The sequence below is a fragment of the Acinonyx jubatus genome, chromosome C1, assembly GCF_027475565.1.
Source record: "Acinonyx jubatus isolate Ajub_Pintada_27869175 chromosome C1, VMU_Ajub_asm_v1.0, whole genome shotgun sequence".
NCBI classification, from domain to species: Eukaryota; Metazoa; Chordata; class Mammalia; order Carnivora; family Felidae; genus Acinonyx; species Acinonyx jubatus.
Window position 1 is genome coordinate 116,477,558 of NC_069381.1, and position 18,247 is coordinate 116,495,804.

Here is an 18,247-nt window from a genome sequence, read left to right on the forward strand (position 1 = left end):
CATTGTTATTGACAAAAAGAACCAAAAACATATGTGAAAGCTCTAAGGAAGTAACACAGAACTAATATGCAAGGTAAGTATTATCCAACAGATACTAATACAAAGCTACAACTGAGAAGCCATACTACAGTAAAATTATCTAATAAAATATTAATTTGGATATATGAAAGAAAAAGGATTCTGTAGAAACGTATCTTAAATATTATTCAAAACAATAAAAAATAAAAGCATATTCACAGGGTACCAAGCAGGGGAATTTCTACAGATGAGAAGCTGAGAGGTGAGTCATGTGTCACTTTACTGAAGCAAGTATGTAAGTAGGAAAGACACTATATACTACCAAAGAAAAACTTGATCTAGTATGACATTACTAAGACAAGATTTATATTCGACTTCAGGTGTAGATCAACAAGAAATAAACATACTAGAAGCTACTTTTCTCACTCAAGACTCAAGATAAAAAAACAAAAAGCAATCATATGAGGAATCCAAAATGTAAATTAAAGCAGGCAGTGTAGAGAGGAAAAACTCACAATCTGAGGTAAGGTGAGCTTTCCAGGTTTTCTTTTTTTTATCCTTTCTTTAGTTTTCTTTACTTAAACCTTTGACTCAAAGATGGGTTGAACTAGGGAACTGCCAGTAGGCACAGGCAGCAAAAGAGACAAGGGAAACCCAATTTTCTTTTTAAGAGGAAGAGAGAAGGAAGCCCTGTGAACCAGAGTGTGGTGCGGGGGGAGGGGGGATGTGCAGGCAGAGACACATTTTTTCCTCTCTAGAGCTCTGCCTCAGGGATAGCCCCGGTCATGCAATGAGATGGCCATGGTGATGATACCGTGGGGACTAAAACTCCCATCTCTGCATAGTACAAGAAAATAGGGTTTTTTGAAGAGTAGGGAGTAATCTGTGCTTGTTTGGTTTTTATCCCTCACTTTTCTCTCAGCACCACTACACTCTAAGACAAGACTGTTCCACAAAACAGAAAAGAACCTCATCCTTCTGACCAGAGTATGAAAAGTGGCTACCGGCAACCAGAAAGTGTGCAGAAAAGCCTGCAAAGTGTAGGAGAATACACATCAGAACAAGTCCTGGGCTCATGCCAAAGCTGTGCATGTGCAGAATACACCCGAAGAACCACAGCAGTGACTAAGAACTGAACTAGAGTGTCAGCCTTAAAGTAGCTCTCGAGTGCCATGCAAACATCACACTCCCAGATCACACCAAAGGCTTTGGAAATGAATTCATGCTGGAACCACTGCCCCCAAAATGAGAAGAATTTGAGTACCAGGTTAACCTCCCACTAAAGTAACAACAAAAACAATATTATATCATGGATTTTAATAAGATACAGTCTCATAATATTCCAGAATGTCCAGGATGCAATAAAAAATCACCTGATACACTTAAGAATCTGGCAAATCTGAACTATTTTCAAGGTAAAAAGATGATCAACTGATGGACACTTTGAAATAACTCAGATGTTGGAATTATCAGGCACAGCCTTTAACATAGTTACTATAACCATCTTCCATGAATAAAGGGGGTGAACACTCTTAAAATGAAAGAATATACAGAAATTCTCAGGAAAAAACACCCATACATATACCCATATATAAATGGAGATATTCAAACTGAAAAATACATTATCTAAAATAAAAATCTCAAATGTCCATCAACTGATGGATAAAGAAATTGTGGTTTATATACACAATGGAGTACTACATGGCAATGAGAAAGAACGAAATATGGCCCTTTGTAGCAACGTGGATGGAACTGGAGAGTGTGATGCTAAGTGAAATAAGCCATACAGAGAAAGACAGATACCATATGTTTTCACTCTTATGTGGATCCTGAGAAACTTAACAGAAACCCATGGGGGAGGGGAAGGAAAAAAAAAAGAGGTTAGAGTGGGAGAGAGCCAAAGCATAAGAGCCTCTTAAAAACTGAGAACAAACTGAGGGTTGATGGGGGGTGGGAGGGAGGGGAGGGTGGGTGAGGGGTATTGAGGAGGGCAACTTTTGGGATGAGCACTGGGTGTTGTATGGAAACCAATTTGACAATAAATTTCATATATTGAAAAAAAAAAATCTCACTGAATGGGCTAAATAGCAGAATAAATATAACTGGAAAGTCAATTTTAAGGTAATGAATAACAGGTCTAATCTGAAATAAAGAGAAAGTTTATAAATGTGAACAGAGACTCAGGGACCTATGGACAAAAGTTAAAATACACATTACTAGAGTTCCTGAAACAGACCAGAAAGAGATTGATACAGAAAAAATATCTGAAGAAATAAGGACTGAAAAGTATCCAAACTTGATCAAAGCAATGGATTTAAAGATTTGAAATTTTCAGTTAAATAAAACCATGGCCAGACCCATCAAAATCAAACTGCTAAAAGATAAAATCAAATTTCTAAAAATTTTACAGGAGACCATATTTAAAAAACACATTTCATATAGAAAAACAATAATTTGAATGATTGCAGAGTTTGGATCAGAAACTATGAAGTCACAAAACAGCTAAACTACATATTTAAAGAGAAAGAGCTATCCCCCCAGAAATCCATATCCATTGAAAATATACATCAGTGGGGGGGCACCTGGATGGCTCAGTTGGTTAAGCATTTGACTTTGGCTTGGGTCATGACCTCACAGGCTGGGGAGTTTGAGCCCTGCATCGGGCCCTGTGCTGACAGCTCAGAGGCTGGAGCCTGCTTTGGATTCTGTGTCTCCCTCTCTGTCTCTCTCCCTTCCCCACTGGCACTCTGTCTCTCTCTCTCTCTCAAGAATAAATAAACATTAAAAAAACAAAAAGAAAGAAAGAAAATATACTTTGGGGCACCTGGGGGGCTCAGTCAGTCAAGTGTCCAACCAATTCTTCCTTTTGGCTCAGGTCATGATCTCATGGGTTTGTGAGATAGAGCCCCTCATAGAGAATCCCTACCTGGGATTCTCTCTTTCCTTCTTTCTCTCTGACCCTCCCCCTCTCGCACACACACCTCTCTCTCTCTCTCTCTGTCTCTCAAAATAAAAAAATATTAAAAAAAAAAAAAAGAGGAGGTTGGGTGGCTTAGCTGGTTGAGCGTCCAACTCTGGATTTCAGCTCAGGTCATAATTTCACAGTTCGTGGGTTCAAGCCCTGCATCAGGCTCTGTGCTGGCAGTATGGAGCCTGCTTGGGATTCTCATTCTCTCTCTGCCCCTCCCCAGGTCGCTCTTGTCTCTCAAAGTAAGTAAACTTAAAAAAAAAAAGAAAAGAAAATATACTTTAAAAAGTATAAGGCAACTCAAAACATTGTCACACAAAGGAAAATTAAGAGAATTTATTGCCAGAAGACTTGGGACTAAAAGAAATACCTAGAAGTTCTTCCCTGAATTGAAATGATACCAGAGGGAAATCAAACTTAAAGCAAAAAGAATGGTAAATATATGGGTAAATATAATACACTATTTTCTCCGACTAAATTATTTAAAACGTGTTACTGTTGAAAGTAAAACAGCATGTCTGAGAAGATATCCTATATAAAATTAATATATATGACAACAATAACCAATAAAAGGAGAGGGAACTGAGGGAACTGGGAACTGTATGGATGGAAGTGTACAGGTTTAATTGAAGTGGTAAAATGTTAAATTTAAGTGGATCATAAAAAGTTGGTATATATATAATATAATCTAGATAGCAATCTCAAAAAAACAACAAATGAAGCAAAGAGATACACTAAAAATGAATACTAAAAATATTCAACTAATCCAAAGAAGGCAGGAAAGGAAAAAGAAACAAAAAACAGAATGGATAAACAAAAGAACTTAAAAATGGAAGCACTAAATTGAATAAATTCAATAATCTCATTAAGCTTAAATTAAAAGACATTAACTGTCAGATTATACTTTAATTTTTTTAATTAAAAAAACTTTTTAATGTTTATTTTTATTATTTTTGAGAGAGAGAGAGAGACAAAGTGAGAGCAGGGGAGGGGCAGAGAGAGAGGAAGACAGAGAATCTGAAGCAAGCTCCCGGCTCTAAGCTGCCAGCATAGACCCCAATATGGGGCTCAAACTCACAGATCACAAGATCATGACCTGAGGAGAAGTCAGATACTCAACCAACTGAGCCACCCAGGAGCCCCCAGATTGTACTTTTAAAAAGACCTATTCATGCACTGTCTACCAGATTTCCATTGTAACATAAAAATGTACACACACATTAATAAAAATAATGAAAAGAGATTCAGTATATAAACACGATTCAAATGGAAGATGAAGTGTACTATCTGACAAAGTAGATGTCAAAAGAAAATGACCAAGGGAAAAGATGGACATTACGTATTGATAAAAGTGTCAACTCACTAAGAAGAAATAACAGTTTTAAATGGCTAATACAAGAGGTAATACAAACACATTAGTTTCCCATGAGGTGAAACTAATATAACTGACACACAAATGTTCAATTATACAATTATAGTTGAAGACTTCAACTTGAACAACTGATAGAGCAAAGAGAAAATCAGCAAGGATGTAAAAATGCTATGAATCAACCAAATTGACATTTATAGACCTCTCCACGCAAAAAGAGTGCACATGTACCATTCACCAAAATATGCCATAAACCTTACCAAATTTAAAATAAACCTTACAAAAGCAAACCTTACCAAATTTAAAAGAATTGATATCATACAAAGCACATTAACTAGACATAATGTAATTTAAATAGAAATTAGTAAGAGAAAAGTATCTGAAAAATCCTCACATATCTGGAATCCAGCATACATGTAAATAACCCAAAGGGCAAAGAGGAAGTATTGAGGGAAATTTAAAAATATTTTGAACTGAATGAATATAAAAAGACAACATATGATACTCTGCAGGATGTATAGCTGAAACGGTGCTTGGAGAGATATTTACAGCATTAAATGCTTGTAATAGAAAACATGAAATATTTCAAAATAATAATCTACATGCTTCTACCTTGAAAAATTAAAACAGTAGATTGAACCAATATGAAAGAAGGAAGAAAATAATAGAAATCAATGAAACTGAAGAGATAAACAATTGACCAAATTTAATTAAAACCAGAACTAGCGATTTTTTAAAAAACAGTAAAATTGATAACCTTTTAGCCAGAGTGAAAGAGGAAAATAAAAAGAAAACACCCAAATTATCTTTTACTTCTACTATTGATAGACATCCATACAACTCCTACAGAGAATAAAGAAACACAACAGGGGTGCCTGGGTGGCTCAGTCAGTTAAACGTCCAATTCCTGACCGGCTCAAGTCATAGCCCTAGGGTCATGAGATCAAGCCCCAAGTTGGACACCACACACTCAGCATGGAGCCTCCTTTGGATTCATTCTCTCTCTTCTCTTCTCTTCTCTTCTCTTCTCTTCTCTTCTCTTCTCTCTCTCTCTCTCCCCCCCCCCCACCACTGTCCCTCCCCCAATCATGTTTCTCTCAAAAAACCAAAAAAAAAACCAAAAAAAAACACAACAAACTTATGGTCATTAAGTTGGCAACTTAGAATAAATCAATTTCTTAAAAGACACAAATTATTAAAACTCAAGGGAAAAAAATGTTTAATTTGAACAGTCCTAGATCTGTTAAAGTAGTTGACTTTATAGTTTAAGATATTCCAGGGGTAAGGGGTGGCTCAGTTGGTTAAGTGTCTGACTCTTGGTTTTGGCTCAGGTCATGATCTCACACTTCATGGGATCAAGCCCTATGTTGGGCTCTGCACTGACAGGACAGATCCTACTTGTGATTCTCTCTTTCCCTCTCTCTCTGCCGCTCCCCTGCCACATGGGTGTGCTCTCTTGCACCAAACATTTAAGGAAGAAATAAAAACAATTTTACACAATCTTTTCCAGAAAAGAGAAGGAGAAAAAACATTTCCCAACTAGACTAGCGCTAACCTGATACCAAAAACACATATAAACAAATACATGAAAAGGGGCACCTGGGTGGTTCAGTCAGTTAAGCATCCGACTTCGGCTCAGGTCATGATCTCATGGTTCGTGGGTTCAAGCCCCACATTGGGCTCTGTGCTGACAGCTCAGAGCCTGGAGCCTGTTTCAGATTCTGCGTCTCCCTCTCTCTCTGCCCCTCCCCCACTCACACTCTGTCTCCCCGTCTCAAAAATAAATATTAAAAAAAAAAATTTTTAAATACATGAAAATATTACAAGAATGTAAGAATACATATTACCATCTCCCATAAGCACAGACACAAAAATTCTCAACAACATATTAGCAAACCAAATCTAGCAATATATAAAATGGGTACGACATCACAAACAAGTGGTATTTTAGCAAAGGAATTTAAGGTTGGTTCAACAATCAAAAATGCATCAGTGAAACTCACCACGTTAACAAACTAAGTAAGAAAAACCAATGATCAAAAAGAAACAATATTTGACAAAACTCAACATACAGTCATGATAAACCCTTTTGGTAAGCTAGGCCTAGAAGAGAAATTCTTTGAGCTGATAAAGAGCATCTACAAAATAACTACAGTTAGCAACATATTTAATGGTAAAAGACTGAATGCTCTACACCTCAATGAGAAAAATGAAAAAATTTCCTCTTACCACTCTTATTCATTTCTTATCATAGTCAGTGCAGTAAGATAAGAAAATGAAATAAAAGGTTTACAGATTAAAAAAGAAAATTTTTAATTCAGACATGTAGAAAATTCCATGCAATCTATAAAAAGTCTCAGAACAAATGAGTTAAGTTGCAGGTTACAAGCTAAATATACAGCATCAATTCTATATTTGTATACTGGCAAATGAACTGGAAATCTTAATTTAAGAAAATATTATAGGGGCGCCTGGGTGGCTCAGTCGGTTAAGTGTCCGACTTCAGCTCAGGTCATGATCTCACGGTCCGTGAGTTCGAGCCCCGTGTCGGGCTCTGTGCTGACAGCTCAGAGCCTGGAGCCTGTTTCAGATTCTGTGTCTCCCTCTCTCTCTGACCCTCCACCGTTCATGCTCTGTCTCTGTCTCAAAAATAAATAAACATTAAAAAAAAAGAAAGAAAATATTATAATATGTAACAGCACAAAAAATTAATCATTTAGGTGTAAGTCTGAGTTTCTTTTCAGGATGACGAAAAAGTTTTGGAAATGGACAGTGGCGATGGTTATATAACATAGTAAATATATTTAATACCACTAAATTTAATTGTACAATTAAAACATGTTAAAATAGTAAACTTAATCTTTTTAATCACACTAAAGATATCTTTAAAACAATTTTTTAATGGGCAAAAGGTTTGAACAGAAGTTAAAAAGGACCAAAAATGTGGGGTGCCTGGATGGCTCAGTCAGTTAAGCTTCCGACTTCAGCTCAGGTCATGATCTTGCTATTCATGAGTTCAAGCCCCACGTCAGGCTCTATGCTGACAGCTCAAAGCCTGGAGCCTGCTTTAGATTATGTGTCTCCCTCTCTCTCTCTGCCCCTCCCTACCTCACTCTGTCTCTCAAAAATGAATGTTAAAAAAAAAAAAGATTTTAAAAAAAAAAGGACCAAAAATGTTATGTAGCAGTGATGATGACACTAATCAGAGAGAAATAACATATATCATTTGATGAGGAGATGACAATTAACTGTTTTGAATATGATGAATGTGAAATACTATTCTGGTTATGCACTGAAGACTAACAAATCACATCAAAACAGAGGGTTAGGGATACCTGTGTGGTGCAGTCTGTTACGCATCAGACTCTTGATTTCGGCTCAGGTCATGATCTTGTGGTTTGTGAGTTGAAGCCCCGCGCTGGGTCCTGCATTCACTGCAGAGAGCCTGCTTGGGGCTCTTTCTCTCTCTCTCTCTCTCTCTCTCCCCCTCCCTCCCTCCCTCCCTCCCTCTCTTTCTCTCTCTCAAAATAAATAAACATTAAAAAAAAAAACAGTGGGTTAAAACAGTAACATTAAGTTTATTTTACTGAGGATTCTGGGATTTCACTGGGTTCAGCTATATCAGTCTCAATGAGTCTCGTGTGCCTATAACATGTTAGGACTGGTGTCATCTCAAGAGGTGTCTTCACTCAGATGTCTAATGTCCTGCCCTGGGAGACAAACAGCTGGGAATTCCCTGGGCATCTATGTGTTCTCTCCATATGGTCTCTTCACAAAATCTCCACAAGGTCTCAGGGTAGCCGGACTTTACATGGCATCTGAAAGCTCTCCTAGAGGAGTGTACTATAAAATGCCAGCAGAAGTGAATTGGTTTTTCTAACCTCAACTGGGAAGTTATACAACATTTCTTCCAATGGATTCTATTGTGGAGGGGATCACAAAGGCCCACCAAGGTTTAACTGGAGGTACTATCAACCCCTTCTCATGGTGGGAGAGATTTCAAAAATTTTCTGGACCACAAATACCTCTAGCATCTTTAGCAGACAGAGAGTTTGCATTGAGGAAAAATAACAGGACTGGAGATAATAGGTATCACAGTCTACAGAAACCAGGAAAGAATGAAAGGGAAAGATAAAAAAAAGGGGGGGGGACATCAATATGTACAAAACTGATTAAGATACAGAATGTGATCAGAGACAGAAAAGAGTTTTCCTTAAAAGGAGAAGGTAACAGTTCTAAAACCTGCTAGAAGTCAAACACAATAAGCCATAAGAAGCTAGTTAATTTCCCAACTAGACAGTAAGATTTGAGGGAGCAGTTTTCAGGAAGCAGAATGAAGGCTGAGGCAAGATTGTATAGTATTTCTTTTTCACCCTTTATTAAACTACAATTGACAAATAGAATTGTATATATTTAAGGAGTACAAAGAGATGGTTTGATATACATATACATTATGGAAGGATTAGGTTGTAATGTTTAGATGATTGATGACAAAGTAGGTAAAATGACTCTTGTTATTTTCTGCCAAAACACACATAAAATAGAAATGGGAAGGGGAGGTCATCTTTAAAAAATAAACACTTGATTTTAATGCAAATACAAGGATGTAACTTCAAATTTCATTGTAAACAATCATCCATCTTTGTTATTCTTATTAAGGAAAAAGAATTAGCAACCTACTGCTTAAAATGTTAAGGCAAATTAGTAACTTTCCAAAGCAGAGAGCACCAGATCCAGATGGGTTCATTGCTGAATTCTGCCAAACATTTAAGAAAAAATTATATCAATTCTCTATAATCCCTTTCAGAGGGTAGAAGAAAAGGAATACATACTTCCAAAATCAGTCTATGAGGCCAGCATCACATCGTCATCAGAGCTCTTGGGTGACCAGGCACATTGTCAGTGAGCAGTAATATTTTGAACTGAATCTTCTCTGAGCAGCAGGTCTCATTAATGGGCTTAAAATATGCACTAAACAATGTTGTAAACAGATGTGCTACAATCCAAGCTTTGTTGTTCCATTCATGGAGCACACGTAGAATAGATTTACCATAATTCTTAAGGGCCCTAGGATTTTCTGAATGACCAATGAGCATTGGCTTCTACTTATCAATTTAAAGTCATTAGTTGCATTAGCCCCTAACAAGAGAGTCAGTCTGTCTATTGAAGATTTGAAGTTAGGCATTGACTTCACTCTAGCTGTAAAGGTCCTAGATAGCATCTTCTTCCAATAGAAGGCTGTTTTGTCTACACTGAAAATCTGCTGCTTAGTGTAGCTATTTTCAAGGAGAAACTAGATCTTCTGGAATCACTGGCTGCAGCTTCTACATCAGCACTTACTGCTTCACTTTGCACCTTTATGTTACAGAAACAGCTTTTTTCCTTAAATCTCATGAAACTACCTCTGCTAGGTTCAAACTCTTCTGCAGCTTCCTCACCTCTCTCAGCATTCACAGAATTAAAAATCATTAGAGCTTTGCTCTGCATTAGGCTTTGGCTTAAGGAAATGTGGCTGGTTTGATCTATCCAGACCACTCAAACTTTCTCTGTATCAGCAATAAGGCTCTTTCACTTTCTTATCATTCATGTGTTCAGTGGAGTAGCATTTTTAATTTCCTGCAAGAACTTTTCCTTTGCACTCACACCTTGGCTAACTGGTGGAGGCCCAGCTTTCAGCCTATCTCAGCTTCCGACATGCCTTCCTTACTGAGCTTAATCAGTTCCAACTTCCGATTTAAAGTGAGAGATGTATGACCCTTCCTTTCATTTGAACACGCAGAGGCCACTGTAGGATAATTAATTGTCCTAATTTCAGTATTCTTATGTTCCAGGGAATAGTGAGGCCCAAGGAGAGGGGAAAGAGAAAGACAGGGGGACAGCTGATCAGTGGAGCAGTCAGAACACACATACTTATCAATTAAGTTCACTGCTTTACACAGGTGTAGTTCATGGCACCCTAAAATAATTACAGTAGTAACACCAAAGACCACTAGAACAGGGGCACCCAGCCGGCTCAGTCAGTGGAGCATGCAACTCTTGATCGCAGGGTTGTGAGTTTGAGCCCCACGCTGGGTGTAGAAATTCCTTAAAAATATTAAAATCTTTAAAAAAAAATCACAACATGTAATAATGAAAAAGTTTGAAATATTGCAAGAATTACCAAAATGTGACACAAAGTCACAAAGTGAACAAAAGGTGTTGGGAAAATGGGGCCAACAGACTTGCTCAACATAGAGTTGCAACAAACCTTCAATCTATAAAAATGCAGGATTGTGACATGCAATGAATCAAAGTGCAGTAAAATGAGGTTTGCCTACAATTTGACACACAAAAACTAAAAGCTCAAGGGAGAAAACTAAGCATATTTTCAAGAAAAGACAATGAATAATTCTAGGAAGAACAAAATACTATCCAACCTCGCTGCTTGGCTTTCCAGTAAATTAACTTGCATAATGATAAAAAAAGTAAACAATGACACCAATTAAGGCAGAAACTGCCAACGGCCCACATCATAACCATTTTGTCTCATTTCATTAAAATAAAGCTTCAATATTGTTTGGGGTAGAAACGGTATGTAAAATACCAAGCCCTGGAGCACCTGGCTGGCTCAGTTGGTAGAGTGTGCTATTCTTGATCTCAGGGTCGAGAGTTCAAGTCCAATGTTGGGTATGGAGCCTACATAAAATTAAAAAAATAAATAAAATAAAAATAACAAATAAAATAAAATAAAATAAAATAAAATAAAATAAAATACCCAGCCCTTGCAGACCCAATGAGGACATGTTACTGAATTTTGGCCAATAAGATGTAACTAGAACCTACAGAGTAGAATTTATAAGTAACGTTCTTTAAGTTTGGGGAAGAAAACCGGTATGTCCCCTTTTTTGCTTCTCCATTTTCCCCTACTGTAATCAGAAAGAGCTGGGTTCCTAGAAAAAGAACAGACAGAGCTTTCTTAACCTAAGAGAAGTCAATTTGGGTCCCAGCCATCTTGTGAAAGAATGTAAGAGCAGACAGCCACTATCAGGCCAGGATATAACCTAATCATATCAGGGACAGTAAATCAGTAGTAAAGCTCCCAGTACTGATTCAAAAGTTAAGATTCACCTGATGCACATCCTTGAGTTCTCTGTGCAGGATCTAAACCTGAGCATTTAGACATGGACCAACTGCCAACCTTCGTGACTGTGACCTAGACTCAGTCACCCTCAGATGACTTCTGCCCCAATTCCATGCTCTATTCCCCACTGAACAAAGCCCCTTCATGAATATGTGTGCACTGTTAGCTTAAAACTTCCCCAATACTGTGGTTCAGGAGACACTGCTTTGGGAACGATCCCCAGTGTTCTCCTTTACTTGTTGCAAGTAAAACCCTTCCTTTTCCTATTCTTTGGCTTGGTTGTGTCTTTTGGCTCAACAACCACCAAGAGACTAACTCCATTTTGGGTAACACCACCACCTGCCTGAAAGCTGACAAGCATGTTAGAATTCTTAAAGCTTTCTTGGATCATGAAATGATCTTATGTACACAGCCATGCACCCAGGGAAGTGAAGGACAAACAGGAAACCTGACTCCTTGATAACTGTGAAGCTGCCATCCCATTATTGGACTGTCAATCGCTAGGATTCTTTTGATAGAAAAGTTAACTTTAGCTCATTTAAGTTACTGTTATTTCCAGTTTCTTTTACTAGAAGCCAAATGCAATTCTGATAGAAGATCAAAAGATAAACAGTAAAGGGACAGATAGACAGATAAACATATTTAACTAAAAATTATGACAGAAGAATTTTAGGAGGAGGATGTAAAATAGACTAAAAATATTAAATCCTCATCTTGTATAATGGGAAGTCAATATAAAAAATGTCCAGAATAAAAAATATAAACCAGCACAGAAAAATGGAAATAAATGCCTAAAATATATCTCCAAAGGTATTTCAAAACTAGTACTAAAAGAGTGGGAGTCGCCTCCAGTCCCCCAAGCAGCACAGCACAGCCAGCTTCTTGGCCATGGCCAATCAGGAGCACATGGTCATTGCCATCAAGCTGCATGGTGTGTAGCACACCCTGGTGGGCAAGATCACCAAGCACTTTGAGCAGAAGGGATTCCATGTTGTGGCCAAAAGGCTCCCTCCTACAGGCCTCGGAGGAACTGCTAAAGCAGCACCACATTGACATAAAGGCCCACCCATTCTTCCCAGGGCTGGTAAAGTACCTGAGCTCTGGGCCCACTGTGGCCATGGTTTGGGAGGGTCTGATTGTGGTGAAGACGGGGTGAGTGATGTTTGGGGAGACCAAACCAGCAGACTGTAAGCCAGGCACCACTCATGAGGACTTCTGTATTCAAGTTGGCAGGAACATCATTCATGGCAATGATTCAGTAAACAGTGCAGAGAAAGAAATCAGCCTATGGTTTAAACCTAAAGAATTGGTTGACTACAAAGCCTTGTGCTTTTGACTAAAACTAGGAATGAAAGGTAGACAAAGCATCAGTCCCCTCTGGTGCCACCTGATGTGTCCCTGGACACAGCTCTTCATTCCACTGGCTTGGAAATAACAGAATCAATTTTTCTCTTCTAAAACATATTCACCAATAAAGCCTTTGGAAAGTGGGTAAATAAATAAATAAATAAGTGGGAGCATGTCATTAAGCTTTCATTATATGCTTTGTCCTGTTGGGCTTTGAAAAAATATTTAAAAGTGTATGTTACTACTTAGATAGAAATTAATAACCAAGGCATCTGGGTGGCTCAGTAGATTAAGTGTCTGACTCTTGATTTCGGCTCAGCTCATGATCTCGATGGGTTCGAACCTGGTATCAGGCTCTGCACTGATAGTGCAGAATAATTTAATCAGCTACTACAAAAATGTAGCACTACCATGAAAAAATGACCTTTTCCAAACAAAAGTCTGGTCTTTGCCCTTCACTAATGGGAGATGATCTCTAGACCCTTGGAATGTCCTGGGCTTGGCAGGTGTTTTGGCCCCGTCAAGACCTCCTGCCTGGGGGTCTTGGTTACCTGACAGTCTAACAATATGATTTATGATGGGGAACATCAGTTCTGACTTCTACAGGAACAGAAAACTAAGGGTATTAGCCTGACCAGTAGGAAAGGCTAGAGATTAGGTCAGTTATGCAGGGAGTATGTGATCAAGTCCCAGTAAAAATACAAAAGGCTTGGAGGAGACTCCCTCGTTGGAAATAGTTTGTGTGTATTGTCACACATGGTGGCCAGGAGAAGGTAACACCATCTATGACTCCATGAGAAGAGGACTTGGAAGTTCTTTCTCAGTTTTAACTCCTTCTGGCATCTACCTTGGCTGATTAAAAATTTTTTTCTCATGTTTATTTATATTTGAGAGAGAGTGTGTGTGAATGGGGGATGGACAGAGAGAGCGACAGAGACAAAATCTGAAGCAGGCTCCAGGCTCTGAGCAGGGCTTGAACATGGCTTGAACCCACATCATGACCTGAGCTGAAGTCAGGTGCTTAACCAACTGAGCCACTCAGGTACCCCAGCTTGGTTGATTTTAATCTGTATACTCTCCCTGTAATAAACTGTAACCATGAGAATGACAACTTTTAATGAGTTCTATGAGCCCTTTTTTTTTTAATTTCTTTATTTATTTTGAGAGAGAGAGAGAGAGAGCAAGCAGGGTAGGGGCAGAATGAGAGAGGGAGACACAGAATTCCAAGCAGTCTCCACACTGTCAGCACAAGAGCTTTATGTGGGGCTCGAACCCACAGACCGTGAGATCATGACCTGAGCCAAAATCAAGAGTCAGATGCTTAACTAGCTGAGCCACCCAGGCGCCCCAGATCTGTGAGCCCTTCTAACCAATTATTGAAACTCAGGGTCGTTTCAGAAATCTCCCAAACTTGCAACTGGTGTCAGAAGTGAGGGCAGTCTCGTGGACACTGTACCCTCTAACTTTTCACTCTGGCTAACTATGGGTAACTAAAGAGGAAAGAGGGAAAAGAAGATAAAGAACAAGAAGGGATGTTGTATTTCAAAAGCACCTTAATAGAATCCTTATTGGCTGCTTCATATACATTCATTTAATCCTGACAACCCTAATAGATGGTATCATTTCCACCTTATATATAAAAGGAAATTATATATAAAGATCAAGCAAACAGGACAATGCCACAGAGCAAATACTTACTAGGTACAGGTTACAAATCTAGTCTTTTGAATTCAAAGGTCCATGCACTTCTCATCATACTATGCTACCTTCCTACATCACAATACTTCCTTTATTAACCATTCATGAGTGCTTAGTCGTAATTGCGACATCACTATATGCTTAAATAATCTGTGTGGGATAGTCCAAAAGCTGCAATCCAGGTAGATCCAAGATCTATGTAGTTCTTTGTAGAACTAGCCCAGTCCCATTCAAGTTATTCTTTTTTTTTTTAATGTTTATTCATTTTTGAGAGAGAGAGAGAGACAGAGTGCAAGCAGGGGAGGGGCAGAGAGAGAGGGAGACACAGAATCCAAAGCAGGCTCCAGGCTCTGAGCTGTCAACACAGAGCCCGATGCAGGGCTTGAACTCATGAACTACGAGATCATGACCTGAGCCAAAGGTGGACACTTATCCGACTGAGCCAACGAGGTGCCCCATTCAAGTTATTCTTGATAAGGAAAAATGAAAGTCACTTCACAGTAATTCAAAGTTAAGTGATATCAAAAAATATGCAGTGAATCCAATGCTGTAAATTAACCTAGTACTAAACTTAAATGCCTATTCACCTCCAGATTTCCTTAACATGGGGGAAAAAATTAAATAACTACAAAGGAAACAGCAGAAATAATAATCACTGAAGCTTATTACAAACAAATCAAAGGAAGCATCAAAAAGAAGTGTGTGCACATTCTGAAAAATCTGAAAATTTTCTGAAAAAAATACTGTCATAACAGTATTACTGATTCATCACATATCACAGCTGCTGCTTTTCTTTGTGGACACTAAATAGTTACATTTAAAAATTATGTGTACAATTCAAAAGGTAAATGAAAAAAGTCATAAAACCAGTTACTAGGAAAAGTATTTAAGAGGAAGACATATTACTATACTGAATTCATAAGCACTAGAAAAAAGTTTCAAGAGAAGTAAAGATTTCTGAAAGTGAGTAATTTGCTGTATGTTTACATGTAATGCATGCATATATGCAAGTCCAGAGTTGTTTTATTTTTAACTTTTGGAAGCAAAATTATTTTAAAGTCTCATTTTTGAAAAGAATGTTAAGTAAGAACAAAGACTCAAATAAGACTATATGGATGCTACCTTTACTATATAACCAAATTTCTAATATATAGATAATAAACTACCTAATTTTGAGTTAGTAATAACACTCTGAATGGATACAAAGAACAAAGTAAGTTCTTTTCTATAATACTGGGATCAACAGAGTCAATCCACCAACACCAACCAACACCAACCTCTGGGCAGAGGATCATACTGGGTGGGCACCAAAGATTCCTCCTGGGGATTCTTGGTTCTATAAGGGGACTCAGAACAAAGAATCGCCCAGGGGAAGGGATAGGGAGTGGTAAATCAGAGAGAGAGAGTCACGTAGCTTACCTACATGGTAACATCCACATCTCTTTCTACAGTCACCGACACCATTCCAATGAATATTGAAAGCATGTTTGTAAGTTCTAGCAGAGAAACAGAGCTAGGACATACATCCTTTCTCAAAGAACAGGCCACATGTAGCTGAGAAGGGCATGTTATTCAACTTCAGGAAAGACATACAAAGAGCAAAAGAGAGAAAGCATACCTCAAGATAACTACCTAGTTTCATCAAATTAATCATGGTAACCTGTGGCATAGACAGACAGCCCTTATATTCAGTAGAATACAAAAAAAATAGTATGATAGGAAAAACATTTAAATGATTATTCCCTTAAAGAATACGAAATAAGGTCATATAACAGCGTGTTACCAGGTCTGTATTCCACATACACTGTAAGTATAGTAGTTAAGAGATGATCAGTGTGGGCTAAAATATTTAAGAATTGTTTTGGAGATACTGGATATATAAACAACAAATATAAAATTGTTAATTAAGTATTAAGAATTGGCCAGCCAAAGTTTCTCTGATAATAGGTGAGCCCAGACCAAGTAGGATTAAGAGGTATCTCAAATGTGGCAGATGACTTCTGAGATGAAATCTTCTAAACTAACAAACCCAGGGCGTCTGGCTGGCACAGTTGGAGGAGTGTGCAAGTCTTGATCTCAGGGTCATGAGTTCAAGCCCCACATGGGGTGTAGAGATTACTTAAATAAATCTTAATAAAATAACCAACCCAATGGTCCAGCTGCCTAGGGCTTCATCTTTGGAAAAAGGCCATTTTATCCCCTTCACCAGATCAATATATCACACTAATTTGATTTTATAGGATGCATACATTCACCATTATTAAATGAGATCTGAGTCCTTCTACTTGGCTAAACTGAATAATGGAACAAAGAACACAGCCAGCAACATGTTAAATATTTCAAATCAAAGTCCACTACTATACAATGAGATATATTTTCACATTTTAAAACAATCAGGATTTTCAGTTCTTGTCATAATGGAGTAGCTAATGTTAGAATACCCTCCTGCTATAAACATCTGTAAAAGCTGGGCCAAATATACAAAAAACCAAAAGAAAAAAAAAATCCTATTTTCAACCCTTAGGCAATAACCAACACAACACCATGATCCTTGATAGAAGAGAACTAGATGAGGGGCGCCTGGGTGGCGCAGTCGGTTAAGCGTCTGACTTCAGCCAGGTCACGATCTCGCGGTCCGGGAGTTCGAGCCCCGCGTCAGGCTCTGGGCTGATGGCTCGGAGCCTGGAGCCTGTTTCCGATTCTGTGTCTCCCTCTCTCTCTGCCCCTCCCCCGTTCATGCTCTGTCTCTCTCTGTCCCAAAAATAAATAAACGTTAGAAGAGAACTAGATGAATCAAACCCCATATTCACACTCAAATCTCTCCCTTAAGGGCATTTTCCAAATCATGGTGTAGAGAAATAGAGCCCAAGCAGTGTGGCAGTCTTGCTGGGACGAGAAAACTACAATTAATGTCTGGGAATGCTAAGGTAGCTGGATTTGGGGGGCAGGTTATTAGAAGGGAAAGAACCAAGAAGAAAAACTTACAAAAAATCTATATAAAAAATCCTCTCTGGTTCTCATCTGCCTCCTAGGCTGTGCACACACAGGGTTAGACTCCTAGGAGCCTAAGACAGAACGGCAGTTGGGGAGGCTGTTAGCTAAACAAAGATTTCAGGGCTTGCACAGTTCTGAATAAATTAAGTTCAGGCTCAGTCAGAGGAGACAGATCTTGATGAATACCCAAGGCATTTAGGTAAGACCCTGGATAATCCATGCCCTAGGAATAAAAACAAAGTTAAAACAGACTTACCTTAACAAAGCTTAAAACTAAGCCCCACAGGATCAAAGTGACCCGCTGGCAATTTAACTGCCTGCCAGAATAAAATAAAATTTTATTTAGAGGAAGATAACAATCCAGAGCTTTTACAAGAAGGGTCAGCAAACCTTTCCTGTAAAGAGCCAGAAAGTAAGTATTTTTAGGTTTTGAGGGTCATGGTCTCCACTGCAAATTGTCTTAACAACAACAACAACATCAACATCTTTTAAAAAGTAAAAACCATTCTTAGCTCATGGACCAAACAGTAATAACCACCAGGCTTACATTTGGCCCCTGGGCCAACTTGCTTTCCACTATTCCATATTACACTTAAAATAGCCATCACACAATGCAAAATTAGTGGGTATGTGAAGCAGGAAAAGTGTTTGATAATCAAGACACAAGACATATATTAGTCTTATGTAAGAGCTTCAAAATAACTATGACAACGTATCAAAGCCAATTTAAGAT

The 18,247-nt window shown here is 38.3% G+C and overlaps 1 protein-coding gene and 1 pseudogene across 9 annotated transcripts in view; one reads left to right on the forward strand and one right to left on the reverse strand.

Annotated features, from left to right (window-relative positions):
- The window catches only part of PTPN4 (protein tyrosine phosphatase non-receptor type 4), a 219,252-nt gene that overhangs the window by 146,164 nt on the left and 54,841 nt on the right, over positions 1 to 18,247 (reverse strand). For 5 of the 9 annotated variants that reach the window (XM_053214891.1, XM_053214895.1, XM_053214894.1 and 2 more), the window contains exon 3: positions 17,771 to 17,831. The exons of the other annotated variants lie outside the window; for them this stretch is intronic. In XM_053214891.1, coding sequence (XP_053070866.1) covers positions 17,771 to 17,831 — 61 coding nt within the window. The remainder of the gene's footprint in view (positions 1 to 17,770; positions 17,832 to 18,247) is intronic. 9 annotated transcript variants of the gene reach the window in all.
- Positions 12,364 to 12,849, forward strand: LOC128313995 (nucleoside diphosphate kinase B-like; annotated as a pseudogene).